We start from the raw sequence: 27,331 nt of genomic DNA, 5'->3' as shown, positions 1-27,331 counted from the left end.
CTCCCATCCCACCACTGGCGTGCAGCGCGAAGGAGCTGTAAAGCAATACCTTTCACAAAACAGGCAATGATTTCACTGCAGCAAGAGAATAAGGTTCAGATCATGTCATCCACACAATGAAAGAGCTGCAACAGCATGTTCACACACTGGAATGGCCTGAACACTTGAATCTTAAATCTATTTAGTCATTTTGTTCATATGTTTGTAATGCAATCTAACTGTAGCCAAAGCATTATGTTACTTATCAACTGTCATTGTCATTTGAGAAAACAAATGCATGTACTGTAATATAATCTTGATTCATAATCTCTTATTTCCTGTGTATCTCTCTGTTGGTGGACTTCCACCACAATAATGAGAAACCCAGAACCCAAACCTGTGTGTTCAATGTGTCATTGTGTGGTTTTAATGTAAAACAGGTTACACACATAATGCATGTAGAACGCAATGAGGAGGAGTCTAACTGTCTGACTTTACATATACGGAGTGAGATAGGAGGAGACCCAATGTTTGGGATACTGTAATAGTAGAAATAAATGTCAACAAACAGATGGACAAGGCGTAAATCCCTGGCAACAGATGTGCCATATAAAAAATAAATAATAAACTAGGGGCAGTGTTCCTTATTACTATAGCAACAGGGAGATGAAGCAACCCCCATCCAATTTTGGAGGATAGGAGAGGTGGGGGTGGGAGAGGGCAGGACAGGAGGAAGCATGGGAGTAGTAGCTCTGGGGGTAGTGGAATCTAGAAAGAAGGGGTGGGGGGGGGGGGGGCAAACTGGATGGAGGAGAGAATCCACAGACTGAGAGGGATGCTGAGGGATACTAATGAGGGTTCACGCTGGCATCTTCATCTCTGCCCTTGCTTATGTCCTCGGATGCTGGTGACCAGCAGAGAGCCCCCCCCCTGGAAAACATCAGAGGTCTGCCTGAAATCTACAGTGCTAAAAGAGTCTGTGTTTTCAGATTGTATTAGGTAATGAGGCACTGTCAAATATTTCCTCTCAACCGGAAACATCTGAAAATTACATTACAGCAGATAAGTGTTGCTTTGTAGACTTTCAACATGCAAAAGTAAAAACACTGTAGTGTTTGTAATTTTATTTAGATTGTTTTTTTTTTTTTTTTTTTTTTGGGGGGGGGGGGGGTGATTGAGTGATATAACAGGTTATTTTTAAAATATTTCATGTGAGGCATGTATTAGGGCTGCGTGCTACAGGTTAAGCAGAGAAAATGTTCTCTGTAGTCCTCTAAGACCTTGAAGACACACTTATTAGAGTAAAAACAAAACACCACTTAAGGCGATCCGTGACAATTGAAAGTCATTGAACACTCGATCACCGACCAATAGCGTTCTTCCTCTATAAACCAATGGTGCGGCCACATTGTTACAGCATTCAGCGAATCCCCTGCGGGTCTGATGCAACAGGACTGCAACTAAAGTTACACCTTCCAACTGCAAGACTGTGTCCTTCCTCTCTGGCGTGAGATTAAATAGTTCCTTGTAATAAACATCAGCTAGTGCCGTTATACACAGCCTGTTGCAAGGGACTGTTTCTACGTTATGTATATCTTTGTAGCACTAGGAAGCGTATCTTTGTTGTATTGTTATCTGGCTTGATAACGCTTTTAAAGATAGGCAACCACACTTTGCTGGAGTAACTGATCTGGGTGTGTTTAGTAGTTATCGTTCATTGGAATAAATTGCGCCATATGTTTGGTATGAACCAAAATTTGGCTTATTTCTTCTGTTTCAAATTGTGTGCTTAGGAAAAACACACAGGGAACTAACCGGAAAGTCCCTCGGATCATGACGTAGACTTTAACTATACGTACAGTGCGGAAGGATTTGTACATTGTGATAAGGTCGGTTTTAGGAGTTCGAGAAGAAGTAGAGGATTTAAAAACTTTCTGTCCGCAGCACAACCCGTCTTAATATCACTTCATGTGAAGTCCTTGCGTCCCAAGGAAATTATGGTTCTCTAAACTGTTGTTCTTGTTACCTCTACAGTCGTTGTGCTTTGCATCTGCAACGCACTTCAAGACCAACCAACCTAGACAGGAAGAATGGGGTAAGTGAACCTTATTGAATGTCTTTGACCATGCATAAATGTAAATTAAGACATTAAGTAGTCATATTCATTGGGAATTTATGTTACAGTCACTTTTGGATTAAAATGCCTTTTTGAGTCCTGACATTTAAAAAAACCCATCTCTCAAACTTTGAATAATCAATAACATGTTTATTAATATAGTTTAAACATACAATATTTATATTAGGTTATAGTCATATTAACAACATAATGAGGAATGTTCTTCACAATTAATAGACATTTTCAGACTTGGGGTGACTGTCATCATAGTCATCGTAATCTAATCTATGTGGATGGATGCCATGTTTCAAGAAAATGTTGCCACCTAAAAAAGTGATTTCAACCCATCCCAGCAGGTGTTCTAGCCATGGTTTCAGATGTGTGAAAAGGTGAAATGGATGTTGGGTAATATGGAATTGCAGGAATGATACTGATATTTATTTGTCCTACAGGTCTCCAAGTTTTTCCTCCATTTTGTCCATAGTGACGCTTGGCCCCATCTCTTTAAAATTTGGTGCATTTCAACGTTTTGACCAAAAAAGAAAGCAAGATGCTGGCATCGATCCTTCGCAAGAAGGTTCCTCTTGTTCGCATGGTCGACCCCATCATTCCCTCTCCCCAACTGGCTAGCCAATCAGGGGACGAGAGGGGGGCGGAGTCACCGGAGAGGCAACATTTAATTGGTGAGTTTCGCCAAGACGCTTTTTTATTTTTCCACATTCCGGGCAGGAGCCGCAGTGCAGCACGGGGCCAATGTCGTACAGTGAGTACAGCTAAGTGGATATTTATCGAGTGCAGACATGTTGTTCAATCATTTTCAAGTGATCGGTTAGTTTTTTTTTTCTGTTTTGATTTTTCATTCATCCATTTGGATGAAAAAAACAGTTCTTACCAGTTTGCAGCATAGTCATCATTTGTCGCTTCAATAAAATATTTTTTTGTTCAACATTTGTCACGGTTTCTGTTTATCGTGATGTTTTATGATTTTAACGCAAATTGTGTTTTTTCGCAGATGATGGTCAGACAGACTGGATGACTGAAAAAGTTGATTTGTCTTCGTTTGTGTCGACGACTGAGTCCTCTCCCAGCTCGTCCCTACCGCCCTCACCTCTGGAGCAGGATGTCAAGGTGCCCTCAGACCTGGAGGTCATGACCTCTCTGCTGCAGGAGGAGCTGGCCCAACTCGAGGACTATTTCCGCTCCGAGTCCTCGGCCAACAAACTGGAAAAATCCTCAAAATGTGACAGAAGCGCCCAAAATATGGGCTCCCAGTCATACTACCAGCTACCCTACACTTCGTACAGCACCAGCCAATCAGAAACCAGTCCTGTGGTTGTTACCTTGGCAACAGGGGAACTCGACCTGGCAGGCTTTTGTGGCGGTCCAATTGCCAGACCTAAAATGCCGAGACCCGCCCCTTACAGCTACCACCGTTACCACAACAACAGCAGGAGAATGTCTCCGGAATCAGTGAAAGTCGGACAGGAAGTGGGGCACGAGCTGTGGAGCTCCAAGGGCAGTTACTCAGGGAGCCCAGAGAGCCACTACCCCACCCTGAAGACGAGCGTGAAGAGCATTGCTAGTGTGAAGAAGGTCAGAGAATGTGCTTTAATGTTGAAAGAGGAGGAAAGTTACTGTTTTTCAGAAGGAATGTTTTGCAGCGAAGAGATTGCCCGAGGGTTTTGTCTGGGAGGCTCCTTCGATAGCCACAAGAGAGATGGACAGTTGATGCACGGCAGCGCGAAAGTCGGGGCCGCTTACGATGCCCCGGGAATCGAGGTCCTGCACTGCAACAAAGATGGCGGACTCCCTGGTGCTGGAACGGCTGCCCAGGAGCAGCTTGGCGGCGAGGGCTACTTCCACCAATCGCTGGCCACCGCAGAGCCTTACCACAGCTTCATAGCTGAGCTGGAGCAGCCGACTCAGGCACATGCTGTGGAGCCCGTGCACGCCCACTACCTCTACCCAGAATGCCTTTCAGACCAAAGCTATGAATGTCTGTCCAGAGGGGGAGGGGGGGAAGGGCCTACGGTGGGGGGTCCCCTCCAGCGCCCCGCCCCCCTCAGGCTAAAGGACGACTCGGTGCTGCTGGCCACGCCCCCTCTGGAGCCCCCGACTGGAGAACGCAGGCAAAAGAAGAGAGACCAGAACAAGACCGCTGCTCACAGGTAAACCGGTTTCTGTATTTTCCAAAGTATCTTGGATCATGCATGAGGGTGCACCAAAAAATTCTAGTTGGTCACTTATGCTTTGAATACAATTCTGCTGATTGACTAAATGTAAATTAAATCAAATACTGTAATAAAGTCACTATAATGCAGTCAGATATTTCACTGCATAAGAAGGTACTAACATATAACATTTAGTTACTTTCAATACTGTGTTTGTAGTGGCTCAATGGCTCCTACAGTGTTGTTACTGGGGTTTTATCGTACAGTAATATCATGGTGTCTGTGATCTTATACATGTGTTCTAAATCAGTTAATAGGTCTGTTCCTTTCAGTGTAATTCTGTTAATTGTTCCCCCAAAATACTTGGTAAAAATCAGTTGAGAAGTTAGGTCCAGTCTGTTTGCATGATGTTTGTGACGTGAACAGGATGTTGAGGACCCGAGGCGGGGGTCTCCTCTGTGTGGTGAAGGAGGCACAGAGAGGAAGCCAGGTCAGACCCTGGAGACTCAGACAGACACAGTTGTATACTGAATCTTTCCTCCTTCCCTAGCCAAAAAAAAAAAAAAAAACTGCTTTCTATTTATAAATGTTTTTATTTATTTATTTCATACTGCAGTATCAGAGCAATTAAAAGTACACACAATTCTAAATTTAGAGAATAGGTTTTCCAAATTTGAATGAGGATGTTAGGAGGATGTGAGGATTATGACAGGACCACTTGATGACTGTGGCTTTAGACATTTGTCCTTCACATCAGAAAGTGCGACCCCCACCTTCCTACCCAGGACCCACCATCCCTACTTGGCTGATTTCCCTGCCCTCTCTCCTCCCCAGGTATCGGGTGCGTAAACGGGCGGAGCTCGACTGTCTGGAGGAGGAGCTACATGGTCTGGAGGGGCAGAACCGGGAGCTGAGAGACAAGGCGGAGTCGGTGGAGAGAGAGATCCAGTACGTCAAGGACCTCCTCATCGAGGTATACAAGGCACGCAGCCAGCGCCTCAAACAGGATGGCAGTGCCTGAGCATCCCGTGGCAGCTTGAACCCCGCCAGCACTAGGACCCAGAACTGCCTGGTCGTTCCACTGTCCGACCGGCCACACGATAGTTGCATGATTTCGGTAGTTTTTCTTCAAACGAATGACATGACGACCGCTTTACTATTGCTCCAAGAGGAGGACGAATCAACACAAACACCTTTCCGGAATGTGTACCTGGGTGGGCAGATCCAGTCTCACCAGGGCGAGGAGGGTAACCCTGGACATGTCCGTTACCACTGTGATAACCTGACCCAAGCTCCGGCCTTGTGACCATGGAGGCTGAGCTTGCTGTGTCTGGCCGTTTACACAAGCTGTCTGGACAGTAGAAGTAGCAGTGATTGAACAGAGGTTTGCTTGTTACATAGTGATATGTGGTGGGTGGCGTCAAGGCTGCTACTTGCTATATTGTTGGACATTTTGATTTCATTTTGTCAGTTTGATCGTTTTTGCCTCACCCAGTCTGAGTTTAATGGATTGCCAGGGAAATGTTTTCAATTTCAATGCTGTGCAAATGTTCTTTATCATTATAACCCAATGCTACCACTTCTCTCTCAAACTGTATAGTGTTTGTGCTGACTCACAAGGACGAGCCCGAAGTAGCTAATGCATGTATGATTTTGGAAAAGCATGTGTGATTGTTATTTGATGAAGGCGATATTCCGTTATCTGCATGGCTTAACTAACAACCTCCCACAGAGCACATACTTGAGGGACCTTACATAAGTCTCGTCAACTGCCCACATCAGACAGAGCTTTAAACCCCTTCTCATTCTCAGGTTGGGTTTTTGTATGCGAGGAGGAGAACAAACATGGCGTCCACTAGCTTTTCCCCTTCCGCTCTATCTTGGCTGTACTTGCGAACAAACAATCATCCGATGACACGACATTGAAATTGTTGTCGAGTAACTGTCTGTGACTTCATGACAATCTAATTCTGATTTGTTCAAATTCAGGCCGTAGAGTTCAATACATGTTACTGTCAGGAACTGATCAGGTAAACAACAGCCAAATAAAGCAATTGTGTTGTACCCTTAACTTTGTTGTGTCACTTATTGTTTTTACCATGTATGTTCCTAATGTAGTGTTATGATCATGTGCACAGAACACCCCACAATCCCAAATAACCCTAGTGAAAACTGTAAAAGGGCAGACAACATTGGATTCCTGCAGTGACGTCACGGCCCCGCTATCTCCTATGCCACCACTAGGCGGGGTTATGAGCAGCTTCATATCTGCCATACCCCTCCCTCATGTGCCCCAGAGGCACATGAGGCAATACAACACAATCCTTGCAGACAGAGAGATGAGAGTGGAGGAGGGAGGAGAGGATTGGAAGAGAGGGGTAGAAGGACAGAGAGATGAGGGTGGAGAGGGGGGAGGAGGAAGGAGACAGGGTTGGAAGAGAGAGGTAGAAGGACAGAGAGATGGGGTGGAGAGGGGGGAGGAGGAAGGAGACAGGGTTGGAAGAGAGAGGTAGAAGGACAGAGATGGGGTGGAGAGGGGGGATGAGGAAGGAGACAGGGTTGGAAGAGAGAGGTAGAAGGACAGAGAGATGAGGGTGGAGAGGGGGGAGGAGGGAGATAGGGTTGGAAGAGAGAGGTAGAAGGACAGAGAGATGGGGTGGAGAGGGGGGATGAGGAAGGAGACAGGGTTGGAAGAGAGAGAGGTAGAAGGACGGAGAGAGATCTGTTTGGAGCTTTATGATGAGAGCTATGTTCTCAACTCAGTTTGAGTACTTTCGAAAACTGCAATGGGTACCAAAGTGCTGTACATGGAGTTACAGAAAATAACATGACATACTGTATTTCTTCTATTAAACGCCGCCCTCAAATAAACGCCGCCCTCGAATAAACGCCGCACCAAAAATGAACATTGTGTAATAAACGCCGCCCTTGATTAAAGTCTGTACCAAACAAAATCTGAAAAAGGTTATTTAATTGGTTAAATTAAAACAGTATTTATTACACAAGTAGCATAAATCACAAGTGTATTATAATTCCCTCGACGCACTGGCAGACACAAGTGGCTTTCTTGCTACAGGTTTGAAGCTTCTTCTCCAAATCCACCGTGAAAACTAAACCGTTTTTCACGGTTATTTTCTCGATATATAACGAGAAAATAAAGACCACATTTATCTTAATATGAACATACATGCGCAGCATAACGTTCACCAAAGTAAAATACACAATCCAACATGGGGTCAGATGGCTGAGCGGTTAGGGAATCGGGCTATTAATCAGAAGGTTGCCGGTTCAATTCTGGCCGTGTCAAAATAACGTTGTGTCCTTGGGCAAGGCACTTCACCCTACTTGCCTTGGGGGGAATGTCCCTGTACTTAGCCTACTGTAAGTCGCTCTGGATAAGTGCGTCTGCTAAATGACTTAATGTAAATGTAACATACCTCGTTGGCTGCATGCTGTAGGCTAAACAAGGGAATAGAGGTTTCCTATCGCTAACATCCGATAACAAGTTTAAAACTTTCATCAGAGCATTAAATTGTCCGTGCTTCGCTGTTTGCTTGTCGACTCACGAGCATTCCAAAAGGCATTCAAAATAAAGGCACTGTACTCTTAACAAATAAAGTCACTTACTAATACACTGAATGCAATTATATAATTATGAATTGTCCTTATCATTTGAAACAGACAAGGACAATATAAGACAAATGTACACAGTAACATGTATAATGCAATTAATTCAAAGCTAGGGAAAGTAAATATGTTTTTAATGATCCCTGGAAAGACACTAGAGATGGATATGATGTTATGGCCAACTGAAGCTCATTCCACAGTCTAGGGGCTGCCATCGCAGCGCAATGGTTCATGTTCCCCACTAGAGGTCCTCTCAGGATTAGGAAACAAACTTTTAACAATAAAGGCATGTCTGTCTGTCAGTCTGTCTGTCTGTCTGTGGCCCAATGTCGAGAAACTGGCACTGTATGCAGTTGAAAATAACTGGCGTGTTGCTCAGGACACAAAGATGTGCAGATCCATGCGTGAAGTTGTTTGAGAGGTATGTATTTGAGAAATAAACATAATATAACTAAATTTAATAATACATTTGTCAACATGTTGACCTGTACAAAAGCGATGGAGCCATGGATGTCACATTATCCTGCCTCTCCTTCTCTGTCTTTGCAGATGATGGTTGTTCACAAGCCTGCCGTTGTCTGTCTTCCTCCTCCCTTCTTTTGTTCTACTGAGACTGGCAGTCATGAGGAGAACAGAGAGAAGAGCCAGGAGAGACCTGGAGCTGGAGAGACAGCAGAACATACTAGAGGAGCAGAGACCACAAGGACAGGAGGAGGATGGAGAAACAAGAAACAATGTCACAGAGGAGAAGGTTGATGACGGCAGTGATGATGTATGAGTCATGTTAAAAACCTAACAGTCACTGATCAACACTGAGTCTGAATGAGTCAGTGTGTCAATAAGGACACGTTTTATAACAACTATATAATGAATATCGGTGGACAGGATTTAATCATAAAGAACTGAACATGTTTATGTGTTTTAAGGAGTGCTTTCACATGAAGGTGGGTTAGTTAACATATGAGCATCACTGATATTTTCATCTCAGTGTAACAAAGACCAGTCAGTGTTCCTTGTCACTGTCTCTTCCCCCTCAGCACCTGCAGTAGGTCCCAGCTGTAGCAGTGCAGTCACTGTGCAGTCTGACTGAGGGAGGTTTTTGTATGGCTCTGTATCACTGTGTGAACACACAGCTACTAGGACAGTGTTCACTCTGACAGTAGTAATCTCCTGCATCTTCAGCCTGGACTCCACTAATGGTCAGGGTGAAGTCACTCCTAGATCCACTACCACTGAATCTAGATGGAGTCCCAGACTGACGTGTTGTAGCCCTGTATATGAGGAGTTTAGGAGCTTCTCCTTGTTTCTGGAGGTACCAGCTCAGACAAGGATGACTTCCTCCACAATTATTATCGACATCACTGCTGGTTTTACACTGCAGAGAGACTGTCTGTTCTGGGAGAGCAGCTTTCACTGCAGGAGTCTGAGTCAGAGTGTACTGCCCTCTGGACTCTGAAACAGAGACGACATAGAGTATTGTTAAACACAATGTTGAACAATTACAACATTTCAAATGTCTTTACTCTTTAATGACACATGCATCTAAATCACACATATTGTACATGTAAACACCTCTGTAAATTATTTATTTGATTTCTTACCCTCAATAAAGAGAGTTAGGATCCAAACAATGCTGATAATCAAAGTCATGGTTGTTGTAGATTCAGTTGGTGTGAAGAACAGCTCTCAGTCATGAAGTGTTGAGCTCACATATAAACACTCCCAGACTACTGAAGCTCATACATGCAGCATGCAAATAAGTCCAGCATGTGTCATCTATTTCAGTTACTGGGGATGTTCCCTGGAGATCTGCACATACAAATGTCCTTCCCCAGTATGTCTATATGGATGTTATATATAACTACAACAACACATTTACTAATTAATTTAGGTACATTTGAAAACAGTCCTGTACTACAAGTATATTGTATTGTAAGTGGATTATAAAACATATTGAGAAAAGTGTGGGGAAATGTAGGGACAGTCAGACATTCATGTCAATAACCTTCTGTCTACATGAACATTGTTGACCTGACTCCTTGTCATTCTGATCTTGATAACAAGACCATCAGCAGAGATAGTCTTCCTCATGTGGTCATGTATTCTATCATCAGCCTGTTCACTCATACTTGGACTAAGTTCCTCAAATCAGTCAGTGAACACTCGTGTCAACTAAAGCAGCTGGGAATCTCTGCTAGTGGAGTCTGTCCACTGTGACTTCACCCCCACTGTTAAGTCTGGGATCAGCATGTAGAAGAAAGGAATATACAACATGTCCCAGCTGCTCTCTAGCCTGTGGACAATATGGAGGAATACTAACAGTGGATGTAATGCTGGACACTGGCTCTGCTGTTGTCATGGAGTCTGATGAGGAAGGTTGAAGCAGACAGCAGCTGTGTGCTCTGGTAGAGCTGCAGCATCACAACACAGAGAGGTTTTTGTACGACGACTTAACCAGAGTCAATCACTGTGGTTGACTTTTGGTGGAGGCACCAGACTGGATGTTGGAAGTAAGTATCTGAAAAGGATTGAATCTTCTCTGTGTTCAACTAAGTATATCTTTACATCAATACTGAGTGTGGCTTCTCAGAATATAGTAATGTTTTTCAACCATTTTGAAAATTTGGAAAAACTAGATTTCAGGCTTAAAATAAAATATAAAAATATACGTAGAATACGTAGAAATTAGCTACTTAAGGAGTCATTGAGAAAGTATTCTTGATGGTTTAATAAATAAACTAAAGTCTACATAAGCTGTGGTGAATCCAGCAGCAATAGAAGGGAGGTTTTTGTACGGGCAGTAATAGAGGTTGAATCACTGTGGTACACTTTTGGTGGAGGTACCAGACTGGATGTTGGAAGTAAGTAACAATCTTTACTGAAAGGGATTTAACTTTTTGAATGCTTGATTCTACATAGACATTTTCAGGTTTTATGTTTTTTTTCCAAAAATGTCCACTTATGTTTTGTAATTTTCTCATTAAAATCAGCATGGTTAAACCTTCAAATCCTTAGAGAGCGTAAATATTTTAAAAATGAGGTATATCTTCTGGTGAATACTGTAAATTTTATAATTTCAACTGTTTAATCCTAGTTTGTGTTTTTACTTCATCTTAATGCTGTTTGTTCATGGGTGGATGCACTGATTGTCTGATGAGATTTAACATGTTGTTTTTAGTTATTTATGCACCTGCATGATCATATATTAATATCTACAATGTCTATTCATGAAATGCATTCAGATTTTGTAATTTTGGCAGACTCATTTTGATACAAACTGTTGGTTTTACACAAACAGTGACCATTTTAATGATCATTTCAACTGCCCGAAAAAATACCTTAATTTTGTTGCCTCATATCACATAATATTTACTCATGTTTATGTAATAACTTAATGTCTTTTCTTTGTTTTCTTCACTATGATAACTTATTGGTATTTTCAAATGACTGCAAAGGTAATTGCATTAGTCTTTGGTTGAAATAGCAGAAGTCCATCTCTGCCAGTAATCTGACGTATTGGGTTTGTCTCCAGGTAACCGTGCCCCCACCCTGACGGTGCTGCCCCCCTCCAGTGAGGAACTGTCCAGTAAGAGTACGGCCACGCTGATGTGTCTGGCCAACCAGGGCTTCCCCTCAGACTGGACCCTCAGCTGGAAGGTGGACGGGAGCAGCAAGAAGACCCAGGAGGCCAGCAGGGGGCTCCTGGAGAAGGACGGCCAGTACAGCTGGAGCAGCACCCTGACTCTCACTGCCCAAGAGTGGACCAGGGTGCAGGAGGTGACCTGTGAGGCCCAGCAGGGCTCCCAGTCCACGGTCACTCACACCCTGAAGAGAGAGCAGTGTTCAGAGTAGCCCCAGGCTCATCCAGCCCTGTGGAGAGGGGCTGCTTCCTCTGTTGGGACTCTGTTCTGTGTTCAGCCGTTCTCTGTCCTCCTGATGGCTCACATGCAGACTAACAGGGAGCTTTGCTAGAGTCCACGTGTCGCTGCTCTCTGTACACTGAGCTGTTATCAGTGCTAGTGTTGATGTGTTCTGCTGGAGGTCACTATTCACTCTGTACGTTGGCTTTGCTTTGATGCTTGAATGTTGTTGTTTTAGTTGGACAATAAAGAAGTATTATTGAAAATATGGAATTTGACTTTATTCATTAACTTGTTGATACAGTAATCATGAAATGGAATTGCACATTGAAATAGTTCATTGCATTACACTAGTTTCATCAGATCATTTAAGCAACACAAGAAACACAATGATAGATGATAAAACACTACTGTTTTGCTGATGCTACGACTGTACATGGCTGTAAACGGATCTAGACCACACACCAGTCAGGTTCCATTCATCATTGATATTCATCTGTCATCATGACACAGCATACAGCTCTACAGGAGAGTTGAACTTCTACCACCATGATACCATGGGATTGTGTTCACACAGTAAGGACAGACTCATCCAAAATCACTCATGTTCAATCTGAACAACATTGGAGTTCAGTCATTAAAGACAATAGTTTAATGTGCAGTGATACAACATGGTCCCTAATCTGTGGGACCCTGATGATAATCCCCCTTAATCCCCTGGGGTCAGGTGAGCATCTGGTGACAGTGCTGCTCTATTCTGGGAGTCGCAGAACCAGCCACCCTGAAGATGCAAATCTCAGTTTCACTCCCACAGCTCCTAATGTAGAGTTGAACAGTTGAGTCTAAAATACCGTGGACTGGGCCAGGTGTGAGGGGGGGGGGCTGGTCTCATTACTGAGGGGGGAGAGGAGGGGGTATAGTGAGTCATCTAACTCCTGTCTGAGATGAATGTTACACAGGAATTGAACTGGGGACTTCCTCTCAAGTCTTCATGTCAGAGGTCAGACCAGGACCATGTGATCTGATGTAGAAAACACTTTATGACAGGTTAACATGATGACAGAGAGTGGGGAAGTGTGTGGTGAGGTCTCACATGAGGTTTCAATGAGACGTATGACAATGACAGAGGCAGAAAGGAGTTGATCAGTAGATTTTCAGTATCAGGAAAGTTCATCAGCCTGATGAATGTATAACAGTCTCTGATTAACACTAAGTCTGAATGACAGGTTTTATCCTAATATAAACAGAGTGTTTGGTTTTTCTATAAGTGGTTTCATATCTTAACTTCATTAGCTAAAATGCTTTAAGGAGTGCTTTGACATGATGGTGGGTTAGTTAACATCACTGATATATTAATCTCAGTGTAACAAAGACCAGACAGTGTTCCATGTCACTGTCTCTTCCCCCTCAGCACCTGCAGTAGGTCCCAGCTGTAGCAGTGCAGTCACTGTGCAGTCTGACTGAGGGAGGTTTTTGTACGGCTCTGTATCACTGTGTGAACACACAGCTACTAGGACAGTGTACACTCTGACAGTAGTAATCTCCTGCATCTTCAGCCTGGACTCCACTGATGGTCAGAGTGAAGTCACTCCCAGATCCACTACCGCTGAATCTAGATGGAGTCCCAGACTGACGTGTTGTAGCAAGGTAAATGAGGAGTTTAGGAGCTTCTCTTGGTCTCTGGAGGTACCAGTGTAGATAATTATTACCGACGACAGGACTGCTAACTCTACATCCTATAGCGACTGTATCTCCTGCAGGAACAGCTTTCACTGCAGGAGTCTGAGTCAACGTGTACTGCCCTCTGGACTCTGTTGTGAAGAGAGAAGATGAAAGAAGAGACACAAATATTAAGGATACATCTCAATCCTACAAAGCATACGCATTGCAGAAAACAGTTAACATTAGGTAATCCTGAAGTTGATCTTTTCTGACAGAACTCTCTTACCCTGTATGTAGACAGCCAGAGTCCAGATGAAGATGGTGATCAGAGTCATGGTTGTTGTGGGTTCTGTTGTCATGAAGGACAGCTCTCAGTCATGAGGTGTTAAACTCACAGGACTATAAACACTCCCAGACCACTGAAGCATGTGCTGCCTATGCAAAGTGTCCTCTCTGTTCAGACACACTTTCTTGGACCCACAGAGACACTGTAGTTGAGGAGATGTGTGAACTGAGGCTTGATGCTGTGTCTCAATGATCACAGTCTCTGTCTCCCTCTAGTGGTCAGTGTTGGTACGATGACAATCATAAAGACTGATTGCGAAGGTTTTTTTTTTTTTTTACTTACAGTTTTTCAGAATTGCTAAAACACTAAAACCCATTGGCTGAACAAAGTTCTCAGTTGCCTGAACTCATGTAGCTAATTGTGCAGTCTGTTGTCAATACCTTAAACCATTTCACATGGTAAAACACAATTTGCAGATCTCACATAGACTTTTCAGCAAAACTCTAAACACATTCTCATTCTCAAAACACATTCTGCACTCTAATGCACATGTCATCCATACTGGTAAACACAAATGGCAACAATCAAATACAAATAGAGAAAACATGTCATTGACAAAACACAACCACTCAAAATTGATTTAACTTGTTTCAAATGATGTGACACAACCAATATAAACCAGTTCAGAGAGCAAACAGGTTGTTGAAGATGGGAAAATATTGCTTGTGATGTCGACGAATTTCTCTGGCCTGACCCAGCCCAAAGACAAGAAGAAGCACATTGATCACATGTTTACTCCTTAGATTTTTGTCCCTTTTACTGTAGTATTGTATACTGTAGTACAGTGCATTGTAGGCTGTATACTGTACAATGAACAAATTGTATGGCCCTGAACATTGTGCTTTCCATTTGTTACAGTAACAGTACTGACTGCTCAATAGATTTTGACTGGTTGCAGGTTCATATCAACAAAGAACAAGAGTGAGTTGTGAGTAGTGAGATGCAGGGTACAGTACTGTATAGGGGTACAAGGAGAAGAAAGAACAAAAAAAATTGCAAAGAGCAAAGCAGAGTAGTAATTTCTGATACATTTTGAGCTACTATGATAGAACATGTTGTCGTTCATCAAAAGACAATGACGGATAAATATGAAATTTGTTTTGAGGTTACATAAAAATGTACTTCTCCTTGAGAACTATATGTTTTGAACAATGTGTTTTCAATTTTTTTGTGTATTGTTTACTGACTGCTTGATAGTGTATATCATTTTGATCACTTTGTTTATGATTTGAGAGCAGTGTTTGATTTTGAGCACAGGTAAATCTGTTTTGAGGCGAAAGCTTGATTTTGAGCACAGGTAAGACTGTTTTGAGGCAAAAGTTTCATTTTGCAAGAGGATTCAGAGGTTTTGTAAATAGTGCTTGAAGATGAGGTTTTGTTTTTACAGTTTTGAGAAAATGGGGTGACTGTTTCAAGAATGTGTTTTAGCAATTGTGAAAAACTGTAAAAAACTTTGCATGTCACGTCACAGTTGACCTCCTTTACTGTCTAGTGTCATATTCAGAGTTAGTGACCTGCTGTTCAGTGAAAACAGCAGTGAAAAATATTCAGCTTTGAATTCTGATCAATGTGACAGTCACTGATGTGATCTGAGTCTGAGTGAGAAATAGTCAGTAAGGATAGGTTTCATGCTAATAATTATAGACAATTATATGTATTCTCTAGAGGATTGATGCTGTGTCTCAATGATCACAGTCTCTGTCTCCATCTAGTGGTTGGGCTAATGGGTGAGAGGTGAAGTGCTGTACCAAATGAAGACCGTGGACCAACCAGTTTTTTCCATGTCCACTGTGCAGCAAAAGACCGAGTCATTCAAGAGAAGCCTGGTTTCCTGAGGCAGAGGAGAAGAACTTCTACAGCAACAATTCTACTAAAGATGGCTGACCCAAGAATTCCTTTAGTTTTTTAGTTATTCATTAAAGGCACAGCCGTGCAAACCTGACTTTGTCTGACTCCTCTGCTCTGGCTGTGCTATACGGGTCTCTGTGTGATTGTTACACATGGTACACCCTAAATATAGAAGTACATTGTAGTATTTCATGCAGAAACTTTACATCTCATCCCGTAACTTAGAAGGAAGTATTGTATGGAAACTATGTGAACTTGTTACTTCGGGGTAAATAAGTCACTTCATTCATTTGACCACCAAGACCCAGGCAGTGATGGATCAATTACCTGTACTAATACATTAATGAAATTAATTCTAAGTAAGCATGTGTGTTTTTTCTTGGCAACCAGTGATGGTTTCCTATGAGTTATCATTATTAAATACTGTACATACTCTCACCTTCTACCTTTACTGGAGTCTCCTTAATGTAAAACACACAGAAACAGAACACCTTTAGTGCTCATCTTCTTGTAACATTGTTGGTTCTAGAAGATAATGGTACAGTAGTTGTTGTTGTTTAGACCTGTGAGCTGCACTCCAGAGAGCAGATGTGAAGCAGAAAGAGTACTTCCTCATAGCTTGGGGAGGTTTTTGTACGGCTGGATTTCACTGTGTGAACGGTAACGCTTTATGTTGCTGACAGTAGTAATCTCCTGCATCCTCAGCCTGGACGTTATTGATTGTCAATGTGAAATCAATATTAGATCTGGTACCATGATACCTGCCTGATGTAAAGGTGTGATAAAAGTTGATGATGAATTTAGGAGCTTGTCCAGGTTTGTGATGGTACCAGGCTAGGTCATCATCGATGTTACTGCTGGCTTTACAGCTGAGAGTGGCAGAACCTCCAGGCTGGACCGACACCGCTGCAGGACTCTGGGTCATCAGGATGTCACCTGCACACCCTGACATGAGCAAGGATCAGATTGTTATTGAGAAAGAAGAAAGAATACAAATCAACAGAAGCAGTCGTCATGTCAACGTCAGCTGTAAACATCCTCATCTTTAAGGTCTTTAAAGCAGCCGGATATTTTTAGAGAGGCAGTATGAGTTCAGTAAGATCTGATTCAAAATGACTTACCTGTGGAGAGCATGGCCAGTACTACGATGGACAGGGAGCTTGAAGACATGGCTGTGTTGAGGTTCTGATCCAGTGAGTGATGAGTGTTGGACAGGCATGGTTATAAACCCTGCTGACTACGCAAACAACACAAGCTCTATATGCAAATGTTCCAGAGACTCTCATGAACACACCAGTGCTGCAACCTTGTGGTTGATGGTCTGACGCTACCGTGAGTGAATAATAGTGACCAGACTCCATACAGTGCATCCTGTTGGACTAGTCATTGCTCATGAGGTGTATTAGGATCATTCTTTACTTTGACAAACTGTAGGGAAGTTGTATCTGTGTCTTTTACAGACAAGACACATTGTTTATATTCCTTAATCTGAATTTAGAAAGTATGCATTTAGTACATTTGTGAATGTTTACTACTCTCAGCTGGATACTAAATTAAGAATCACCTATGTAGACTACAGATCAGTAAAGGTCAACTGTCATAGTGTATAATCTCAATCATGGAAAAGTAGTCCAAGGATTCAGATCATATTGATTATGATAACTATCACTATTATAACTGCAATGATCCTCATCCTCATCATCATCATGGTTTTCAGGGAGGGACAGAGGGTGTGTACAGTATGTGATATTTGATGTTTCATGTGACCTCTTCTACTGACCAGTGTTCCATGTCACTGTCTCTTCCCCCTCAGCACCTGCAGTAGGTCCCAGCTGTAGCAGTGCAGTCTGACTGAGGGAGGTTTTGTGTGAACGGTGTTCAATGGTGCTGCTGACAGTAGTAATCTCCTGCATCTCCAGTCTGAACTCCACTGATTTTCATCATAAAGTTGATCCCAGATCTTTCTACAGAAAACCTCCTTGGAGTTCCTGAGACTCTGCTGCTCTGGGTGGAGAACAGCAGAGGTCTCTCTCCAGATCTCTGGAGATACCAGGCTAAGCTTTGGGTGAAACCATAGGAGCTGGAATGACAGTTCAAAGTGACACTCTCTCCTGCAGACGCAGTCTTCACTATAGGACTCTGAGTCAGAACAATATCAGCCAGAGATCCTGTCAACACAACACAGCATGTCATGACGACAATCAAACCGTCTTGAATTCAACAATGACACAAATAACATCAAGTATTAAAATGAGCTAGACTAAATATTTCATTTCTGAACCATCAGTTAGACGGAATCTGCCTTTGAGCTGAGGGGAAGATCAAATGAGTGTGTTTAGACATGTGACTTCTCCTTACCTGCTGGACAGAGAGCCAGTATGCTCAGCAGGAGGGCCAGGGCAGCCATGTTGTCTAACAGCCAGAGAGGGAGAGAGACCACTAGATGATATCTAGCTATCAGTGAGGAAGAGAGAGACCAGCTCCAGGAAGACTATGTAGGTATCAGGGGTGGATAGAAAGGGGGAGACCAGTAGAGATGGTGTGAGGGAGAGAGGGACCCTCAGGCAGCTTTTAAAGGCCTCAGAGAGCAGAGAGACAAGGAGAGAGAGACTGCAGCTGCTCTGAGGAGCAGTGAAGCAGGACCGGTATGCAAAGGTCCTTCCTGGAGACACCGTGAACCCTTCACACACCAAGTGTATGGGTCAGATACACACTGAAGCCTTCACACACCAACTGTATGGGTCACATACACACTGAACCCTTCACACACCAACGGTATGGGTCAGATACACACTGAAGCTTTCACACACCAACTGTATGGGTCACATACACACTGAAGCCTTCACACACCAACTGTATGGGTCAGAGCACAAATACAGACTCTGAATACATTTAGTACATCTACTGAGAGATATTCAATATCAGTGACCTGTTCAGTAATAACAGAGCCTGGACTCACTGGGGACTGTGGTGGAGATACGGATGCGGCGCAAGCTCTTGGCCATCATGGGCAATGTCAATCATCCCCTCCACCATGTCCTGGCAGGACAGTCCAGGAGACTGAGTAGCGGGCGGCTCAACACCCTTCGTTCTCGGACTGAGCGTCTTAGGAGGTCCGTTGTCCCAGCTGTCTTAAAACTCTAATACACTCTAATACATACACTGTTTTGCACTATACATCTACAATATACATTTTATTTGATCTACACTGTACATAACTTATTGTATTGTCTGTATTGTACCGTACTGTCTGTACATAGCGTCTGTTATTATTGTGAATATGAGAGCTGTGAGAGACACCTGAATTTCCCCACGGGATTAATAAAGTACCTATCTATCTATCTATCTATCTATCTATCTAGAATATGAGGCAGTGAGCATATAGAGTAATAAATCCCCCTGATGGATAGTACATACAGACAACACAGGGGAGATGGGGATGGTGGAGGGTGGCAGCAGCACAATAATACAACAACCGGAAGTGAGTGTGTGCGTATCGGTGCAGCCTTATAATGCCGCCTTATTGAACGTGGGCCAATGGGCTTGAAGCAGGCTAACACAGGTGTAGTTAATGAGCGTAATCCGTAATGCTGGCCCATGGCTGAACTTGGGTTCACTCATTGATGATATTCTGCTCTGAGTCCTGATGAATGTAAACAGTCACAGATTCAATCAGTCTGTATGAGTGAGAGTCAAGAAGGACAGGTTTTATAATAGCTAAAGAATGAATATTGATGGAAATAAATTCCATTATAAACAACTTTACATGTTGGAGTGCTTTGACATGAGGGTGGGTTAGTTAATATATGAACATCAGTGATATATTCATCACAGTGTAACAAAGGCCAGTCAGTGTTCCATGTCACTGTCTCTTCCCCCTCAGCACCTGCAGTAGGTCCCAGCTGTAGCAGTGCAGTCACTGTGCAGTCTGACTGAGGGAGGTTTTTGTACGGCTCTATATCACTGTGTGAACACATTGACACTGTTAGGGTAGTGGAAACTCTGACAGTAGTAATCTCCTGCATCTTCAGCCTGGACTCCAGTGATGGTCAGCGTGAAGTCACTCCCAGATCCACCACCACTGAATCTAGATGGAGTCCCAGACTGACGTGTTGTAGCCCAGTATATGAGGAGTTTAGGAGCTTCTCCTGGTCTCTGGAGGTACCAGTGTAGATAATTATTACCATGCACAGGACTGCTAACTCTACATCCTATAGCGACTGTATCTCCTGCAGGAACAGCTTTCACTGCAGGAGTCTGAGTCAACGTGTACTGCCCTCTGGACTCTGGGTGTGAAGAGAGAAGATGAAAGAAGAGACAAATATTAAGGATATATCTCGATCCTACAAAGTATACGCATTGCAGAAAACATATATAATTAGAGGTAATCCTGAAGTTGATCTTTTCTGACAGAACTCTCTTACCCTGTATGTAGACAGCCAGAGTCCAGATGAAGATGGTGATCAGAGTCATGGTTGTTGTGGGTTCTGTTGTCATGAAGGACAGCTCTCAGTCATGAGGTGTTAAACTCACAGGACTATAAACACTCCCAGACCACTGAAGCATGTGCTGCCTATGCAAAGTGTCCTCTCTGTTCAGACACACTTTCTTGGACCCACAGAGAAACTGTAGTTGAAGGGATGTGTGGCGAGGATGTGTGGCGAGGCTTGATGCTGTGTCCCTCTAGTGGTCAGTGTCAGTATCTCACTTTGAGTCTGTGTGGATTCATTGTGACGCTCCAGACTCCATCTTTATTCAAACAGAGACATGATCAGGAGGAGTTACACTTGTCTGTTTGTTCACTCATATTCGTTCCCCAGGTCAGATCTCACTTTTAGATACAATGCACAAAGAACTCAGCTGCTTGGGTCCTGACCCACAGATCTTCAGCTGTTTGGGTCCTGACCCACACATCTTCAGCTACTTGGGTCCTGACCCACACATCTTCAGCTACTTGGGGCCTGACCCACACATCTTCAGTCAGCACATTTCCCCTTTTCTCTCCAAGTTACACTGGCTGCCAGTTCAATCCTACATTTATTTTTAAATTCTTAGTTAACCTTCAAATTTTTTGTAACACCTCACACTACATCCTGATCTGTTCATTCAGCTGATTCTGTCCCTCTGTACCTGCCTCTCTGCTAATGGAAACCCATGGGTGGAAGGGCCTTCTCATGCCCTGCTCCTAAACTGTGGAACTCACCAGATTCATCAGATTTGTTATGGTTAATATCTTTTCCTAGTGTTATTGCATATTGTATTTTATGATTCACATTTTTACTGTACTGTAGCAATTGAGTGCAATAAATATATTACAAATATCATGTAATACTATTATTATTACATTACATTTAGCAGACACTCTTATCCAGAGCGACTTACAGTAAGTACAGGAACATTCCCCCTGAGACAAGTAGGGTGAAGTGCCTTGCCCAAGGACACAACGTCATTTGTCAGAGCTGGGAATAGAACCGGCAACCTTCTGATTACTAGCCCGATTCCCTAACTGCTCAGCCATCTGACCCCCAACAAGGGATGGTCAGTATTATTATCAGTATCATCTTCATCTTTACAATTAGCAACAATCATTAATGATGTCTTCATCAGTGACTAACTAAAGCTCAATTTAGTATATCTATACATCTACATACACAGTGCATATCAAGAACAGTATATATTTTGTTGCATTATTGGGAATCATTCCTGAATGTTATTTTTGTACTGTGCCTGGAATAATACAGACCGGTCCTTGTTGTCACAGTTAGAACTCTGCACTTCCGGTGCTTATTTACTTTCTATATGTAATATTATGTCGCCTTGGATCAAAGCGTCTGCTCAACGAATAAAATCCTCCTAACATCTCCTTCCTTACCTCTAGTGGGCGCTGCAGGGGCACCCGACTCGCCAAATGCAGAGTCATGCAGAGCAAGCCCCGACCCCAGATCCTTGGCTTGAAGCAAAGGCCCCGATGGATCTTGGTGGTACTGCATTTCTGTTTCAGCAACTGGCTTGTTCCGGTGATTTTATTATATTAACTCAAGTCAAAATATCTTAATCGATCTTCCTCCATTCTTTTCCTGTTCTCGGATACACACACACATATATTCTAGCATGCATACCAACACACACACCTACATAAACACAAACCCATTTCTAGCGCACACACAAACAACACACACACACAGACACAAAAATAAGCTAGCATGTGTTTGCATGCTCAGACAAAAACATGTCAGTTAGCAGGTTACACACACATACATACATACATACATACATACATACATACATACATACATACATACATACATACATACATACATACATACAACACACATACTGTGGGTCTGAGGACAGATGTCTGTAAAGTGGTTGGTTGGTTGTCCTTTTTTTCCACTAGGGAGCAGCATGACCCAAACAGTCAGTAACATCTATAAACTCAGATAAATAAAATATTTCTCATTTTTGTCAGACTGTCTCTCTGGACTGTGTCTCACTATTGTACAGTTATTATTGTAGTCTTGTCAGCTGTGAGTTCAAGTGTAGAATAACATCCCTTCATTTGTGTTCAAAAAGGATGAGGACTGAAGGAACACATTTTATAAAATGAAAAAACGAATAATAATAATACAAATAATTAAAAAATCAAATATGAGACATTCTATGTTCACAATTATCTGTCATTTTTATTCAAACTGGTATTTCCCTTATATACTTTGAGGTGCATAGCCACGAGGAGGAGGAACATACAGAATACAGGTACAGAGGAAGGTTAGACTTTCATTGTAGATGTGGTCAGGCGAGCGTGTTGACAGTCCAGTCAGTGACCCCGTTACAGAGAGGGTGGTGTGTATTCAGACCAGACCTCCATGTCTGACCACCTGTCTGTCTGACCACCTGTCTGTCTGACCACATGTCTGTCTGACCACCTGTCTGTCTGACCACATGTCTGTCTGAACACCTGTCTGTCTGACCACATGTCTGTCTGACCACATGTCTGTCTGACCACCTGTCTGTCTGACCACATGTCTGTCTGAACACCTGTCTGTCTGACCACATGTCTGTCTGACCACATGTCTGTCTGAACACCTGTCTGTCTGACCACATGTCTGACTGACCACTGTTTGTGTATGGAGAGACGATCACAAACTGCACACCTACAAAATGTGTGTGTGTGTGTGGAGCCAAAGAGCAGTGAAGCCTCAGCCAGCGTTCTCTGATCATGTGGCCAGTAAACGATATTGTGGGATATGATCACATTTTGTCACCTGCACATCAATTGTAAGAAGAGATAAATATAGCCCACATGAGGCCTTGGGCTTTCTCAGCCTGGTTAAAATGCAGTTGGGCAAAAGAGATTTCTGCAGGAGAGGTGGAGGTTGAGACACCTCCACCTCACTGATTCAGGGTCAGACGTAAAGTCATGGTTCCGGTTGAGAACCGGAGGCAGATTGATCAGGTGACCTGACACCAGACCAGCCTTGTTGGTCTGCTCTGCTGTGGAATGTGGGAAGTGAGCTGACCAGTAGACTCCTGGCTTGGCAGTGGAGTGGTTGCTCCGGCAGTAAGGGTAGTTCCTATCAAATCTACCTTCAATCCAAATCTAAAGGAGGAACCTGGAGTGTAATCCCATCCTGCAGCTGCCAGATTTCAGTTTGTACTGGTAGGGTTGAGCCCATCCTAACTTCTAACAAAATATAGTTTGAATATTTTTATAGTATCATATTTTTGTGAAGTATTTTCTTTTCTTTTATGACAAATAAAAATGCTTGTCTTTGAAGATGCCCCGTTAGCTTCAGCATGGTGGTTCCCACCAGCTGAGCAACAGTGGTGTCCAACAGTGTCCCTGGTAAGTGTAAGGTCAGACTGTCTGAGTGTATCGAGTACCGGAAGCTGCCACCAGAGGGCAGTGTTGAGCTGCATGCAGTATTATAAAACATGCAGCATATGATGCGCCACTGTGTCTGGCCTCTCACAGGCCTAGCTCGTCTCTGCTGCAGTCATCAGGCATGACCAGCAGAGCTCAGAGCTTGTGGATTTGCTCATAATATAAGGGGCTGGAGCAGGCATTACTAGTAGAAAGAAGAGCAGTGATTGGATAGAGGGGGGGGGGGGGGGGCAGAACATATCTTAATATCCCACCTCAGCTAAAGTTTGTAGTGAAAAGCACACAATTTGTCCTATAAGAAACACACAATGATTAAACAGCTAAATAACTAAAACTGGGACATACATGAATGGTTTGGTGGTGAATGATCCCTGACCACAGCAGTTTGTTCCAACAGTGACACTGACAGGAACGAGGCAGCAGTATTGCTTTTCCTTAAAGGACTTTGAATGTCCCTCCTTCACTCAGAGAAACACTTTTCTAGCAAAACAAGGAGGCAATATACTATTTGTGTGTGTGTGAGAGAGAGACATAGAGACAGAGAGAGGACAGTGTGTATGTAAGTAAGAGAGAGAGAGAGAGAGAGAGAGAGAGAGAGAGAGAGAGAGAGAGAGAGAGAGAGAGAGAGAGAGAGAGAGAGAGAGAGAGAGAGAGAGAGAGAGAGAGAGAGAGAGAGAGAGAAAGAGAAGATAAGCATGTGTGTGTGTGAGACTGAGAGAGGGGAGCACGTGTGTGTTTATGTGCTGCTTCTGGTAATACAATCAAGCCTAAAATTGCCTCCTTGCGTGTTTAACATTCACAGGGTTTGTTTAGGGTAAAACCAAGGCAAGAAGATGAACTATGACCTTTCGGCAGGTCGTGCATAGGTCAGGCAGAGCGCCACCATACCACACATTCGCACAACGTAAAGCAAACTATACCATAATTCTGTCACCCCAGACATTTGAGTGTTGGTATGGCAACGCCAAGGCTAAAAGCTTATCCTGGCCACACCACGGCCAGAGCTCCTGATCACAGGTTAAGTCAAGTGCTAGTCAAGAACTTCTGCAAGGTGTACAGTTACCCCAGGGGAAAGGAAGGGAGGGAGGGAGGGAGAAGGGGGGGATGGAGAAGGGGGGGAGGGAGAAGGGGGGGAACCAGAGTTGACACACCAGGGTAAAACCCAAGCACAGATCTCCTAGTCTGTATACTAAGAGGTCACATAAGGATACAGTTTTTCTGTTTTAGCTTCAACACATCATTCACCTAAACAAGGTGCAGAATAACTGTTGGCTGCTTGTAACTAGCGGTGATGATGGTGCAAAGCCCAAAAAGTCAACTGGATTGCCCAGACAGGAAGCTGTTTTGCCCAGACAGGAAACTGGCATTCTATGCCTCCCTTCAGGATCACCGTGGCCCCTCCCCTAACCTCACCAGGACAACAAAACTTCCTGTATTCTCCTCTGGCTCCTCCCCTCCCCTAAAGAACATTCTAGATTGGTGATGATCGGAGAGATTAAGAGTAAAGTACCTGAATAAGGAGCCCCATCACATCCCTAACTACCAACAAAAAGCTAGAGCACAAACAAGGACATCAATGCGATGTGGTAACATAATGATACAATGTTGACCCAGACAATTGTTACCCCCAAATTGTCCACAAACCACAAAACAACATCACCTATGAAATACTTTTGACATTTGTAGCTTTCTGTGACATGGACAAAAGGTATGGCTCTCATTCGACAGCAGGTCAAAGAGTTTCAGGTTCAAGTCCCTCTGTCCCCCCCTCGCATGTCACTTTGGATCAAAGCTTATGCTAAATCATTACGTTATTCCTTACTGTCTACAGTCTGGTGAAATTAAGCTCAAATAAATGTCACCACAATCAAAATGTTAAAGCTTGCCTAATGGACGTTCAACAATACTGACAGTATACTGCAGCTACGATAATACTCAGGTTACTCCAACTACGCTGTGTAGAGGGGTATGTATAAATTCCATGGCGTCTTCGATTCTAAACCAACAGATCACGACAGAGCCGAAAGTAGAACCAGCAGCATCTCTGTCTTCACCTTGTGCTGCTGGTCACAGGACAGGGTTCACTTTTACAGGATTATTTACAGAGTTTCTTTCTATAAACCCACCTAGGTTCACTTCAAGGGAAGGTGACTTGGTTGAGATGCGCGTGAGTCACTTTGTAAACAACAGACAGAACCCCCAGCAGGAACAGGATATTCGTGTGATTCCTGACCCGGCTGGTGGGTCGGGTGGGGGGGGCATTCTGCTCCCACAGGTCAGTTTAAGTTCAAACGTCATCGGCCCCCATCTATGACACATCTCTCAGGTAAACCCGGTATCATAGCTGCTATGTGCTACACATACAAAACAGAACACATGCTAAAAAAAATCATTTGTTAGTTATTTAACAGGAGTCAAAGGGGTTAAAGCAGCAAATAAAAGTAATTCTTCTCTATATGGAGGTTTGTTTCCAGGGATTGTCTTTTGAAGGGGTGAGTACTCGAGAATTTGGAAGGGGTGTTTTATAGCAGTGTCATTCCTCCCTAACACAAAGGGAGCTAAAAGCAAAACCAGGCACCTGTGTTTCATCTAAAGCAAAATAATAAAAAGAATCAATAAATCAGTCAGATCAGAAAAGTGCTTGGCCAGATCCAACACATGATCCAATGACCTCTCCTCTCTCTGCCCAGTCGTAGCAACTGACTGGAACCCTGAATCTGGACCTAAATTCCCAGGCTGTGACCCCTGACCCTAATGGAACCCTCCCACTTCCTCTAACAGTCTTTAGAGCTTCCTCAGAACCTGGACCAGAACCACAAACAGACCCCAGGACCCAGGACTCAGGTCCAGGTCCAAGTCCAGATCTAGAACTAGAACTAGAACCAGTACCTGGACCAGGACCATGAGTCAATAGTATGTTTTGGCTTCAGGCAGCCATGGGGCAGTGTTGTACTGAACATGGGTTCTGTGTGGTCAGAGCAGTGACTGTGTCTGGTTGGAATTGTCCTATATCTTGTATACATATCTTGTGCTAGCTAACTACTGTATACAGTATGGCAGTCAGTAGTCTATGGCAGTTTGTGAGTGATACTGTCTGGTGGGTCAGTGCAGAAGTGAAGAGAACATCAGAGTATTCTAGAAAGTTCCACAGTTCTCAAGAGAAGTTCTGGCTCACTATGGTCCAGGTTACAGCCTGGTTCTATGACATATCACGTAAATGTTTAACATTCTGATTTTCAGATTGCAGAATCGTAAGGGGTCATTGGTCTGTGTTGGATCCAGCAGGAACACCTTTTGTCTACCTCAAAATCCCAAGCAAAATCTAAAATATATATTTTACATGACATTGTTTTTCACCTACAGTAGGCTTATATAATATATTATATGTATATTTCGCTCTCTAGCTCTGTCATATTTGCAAGTGTACATATACACATGTGCAAGGTCATCCATCCAGCACGTCCACACATGGCTACAAACACACGGACGTCTTCATGCCTTTGGTGTTGCTTTGTCGTCTCCTTTGGCTCCTGATAATCCGTTTTCTGTGTTGTCATTTCCTGAAGAGCTCACAAGGCACTCTTTACTGAAGAGAGAGAGAGAGAGTGAGTGGGCGAGAGAGAAATAGAGAAGGAGAGGGAGAGCACAAACGAAAGAGAGATATTCTGTCACATACTGAAGACATTTCCAAAGAGTTTTGCCAGTTCTGATGCAATGCAGCTCCCTTTCTATTTGAAAGCTTAGCAGTTTCTGTCGTCTCCGAGAGTGGTGTGGGAGAAATCGAGGATTTGCTCTGTGCTTTTTCGCCACCAGTAGTCAGGCCTAGCTTCTAGGAGT

The 27,331-nt window shown here is 43.4% G+C and overlaps 2 protein-coding genes and 2 gene segments (V, D, J or C); 2 read left to right on the top strand and 2 right to left on the bottom strand.

Moving 5' to 3' along the window:
- Positions 1 to 1,893: 1,893 nt before the first annotated feature.
- On the top strand, positions 1,894 to 6,337 carry atf5b (activating transcription factor 5b). 3 transcript variants are annotated; one of them, XM_067246487.1, is made up of 4 exons: positions 1,894 to 2,074; positions 2,548 to 2,778; positions 3,108 to 4,263; positions 5,101 to 6,337. In XM_067246487.1, exons 2-4 carry the CDS (start codon positions 2,646 to 2,648, stop codon positions 5,285 to 5,287), a joined length of 1,476 nt encoding a protein of 491 aa, XP_067102588.1. In that variant the 5' UTR covers positions 1,894 to 2,074; positions 2,548 to 2,645; the 3' UTR covers positions 5,288 to 6,337. The 3 variants fall into 3 exon arrangements, with proteins under 3 accessions (XP_067102588.1, XP_067102590.1, XP_067102591.1); XM_067246489.1 differs by having other exon boundaries at positions 2,059 to 2,074; positions 2,580 to 2,778; XM_067246490.1 differs by lacking the exon at positions 1,894 to 2,074 and having other exon boundaries at positions 2,647 to 2,858.
- Positions 6,338 to 10,692: 4,355 nt separating this feature from the next.
- LOC136951860 (Ig kappa-b4 chain C region-like) lies at positions 10,693 to 12,013 on the top strand. The segment is given in 2 exon segments: positions 10,693 to 10,754; positions 11,426 to 12,013. A coding segment is annotated over 1 exon segment (246 nt).
- A 1,135-nt stretch (positions 12,014 to 13,148) lies between these two features.
- On the bottom strand, positions 13,149 to 17,317 carry LOC136951970 (Ig kappa chain V region K29-213-like). The segment is given in 3 exon segments: positions 13,149 to 13,564; positions 13,702 to 13,783; positions 17,264 to 17,317. Coding segments are annotated over 3 exon segments (459 nt in total).
- A 4,948-nt stretch (positions 17,318 to 22,265) lies between these two features.
- scn4ba (sodium channel, voltage-gated, type IV, beta a) overlaps positions 22,266 to 27,331 on the bottom strand; it is a 12,103-nt gene continuing 7,037 nt past the window's right edge. Inside the window, exon 5 of the mRNA XM_067246183.1 lies at positions 22,266 to 27,080. Within this exon, the coding sequence (XP_067102284.1) occupies positions 26,987 to 27,080 (94 nt within the window). The 3' untranslated portion in view covers positions 22,266 to 26,986. The remainder of the gene's footprint in view (positions 27,081 to 27,331) is intronic.

The sequence above is a fragment of the Osmerus mordax genome, chromosome 11 (assembly GCF_038355195.1).
Source record: "Osmerus mordax isolate fOsmMor3 chromosome 11, fOsmMor3.pri, whole genome shotgun sequence".
NCBI classification, from domain to species: Eukaryota; Metazoa; Chordata; class Actinopteri; order Osmeriformes; family Osmeridae; genus Osmerus; species Osmerus mordax.
Note: the sequence above shows the minus strand (reverse complement) of the source record. Positions and strands in the feature narration are given on the sequence as shown.

Excerpts from the sequence above, each read along its gene's own strand:
- atf5b (XM_067246487.1), top strand. The coding sequence starts at position 2,646 with ATGCTGGCATCGATCCTTCGCAAGAAGGTTCCTCTTGTTCGCATGGTC. Across the intron at positions 2,779-3,107 it reads GGAGAGGCAACATTTAATTG|ATGATGGTCAGACAGACTGG; the intron begins GTGAGTTTCGCC and ends GTTTTTTCGCAG. Across the intron at positions 4,264-5,100 it reads AACAAGACCGCTGCTCACAG|GTATCGGGTGCGTAAACGGG; the intron begins GTAAACCGGTTT and ends TCTCCTCCCCAG.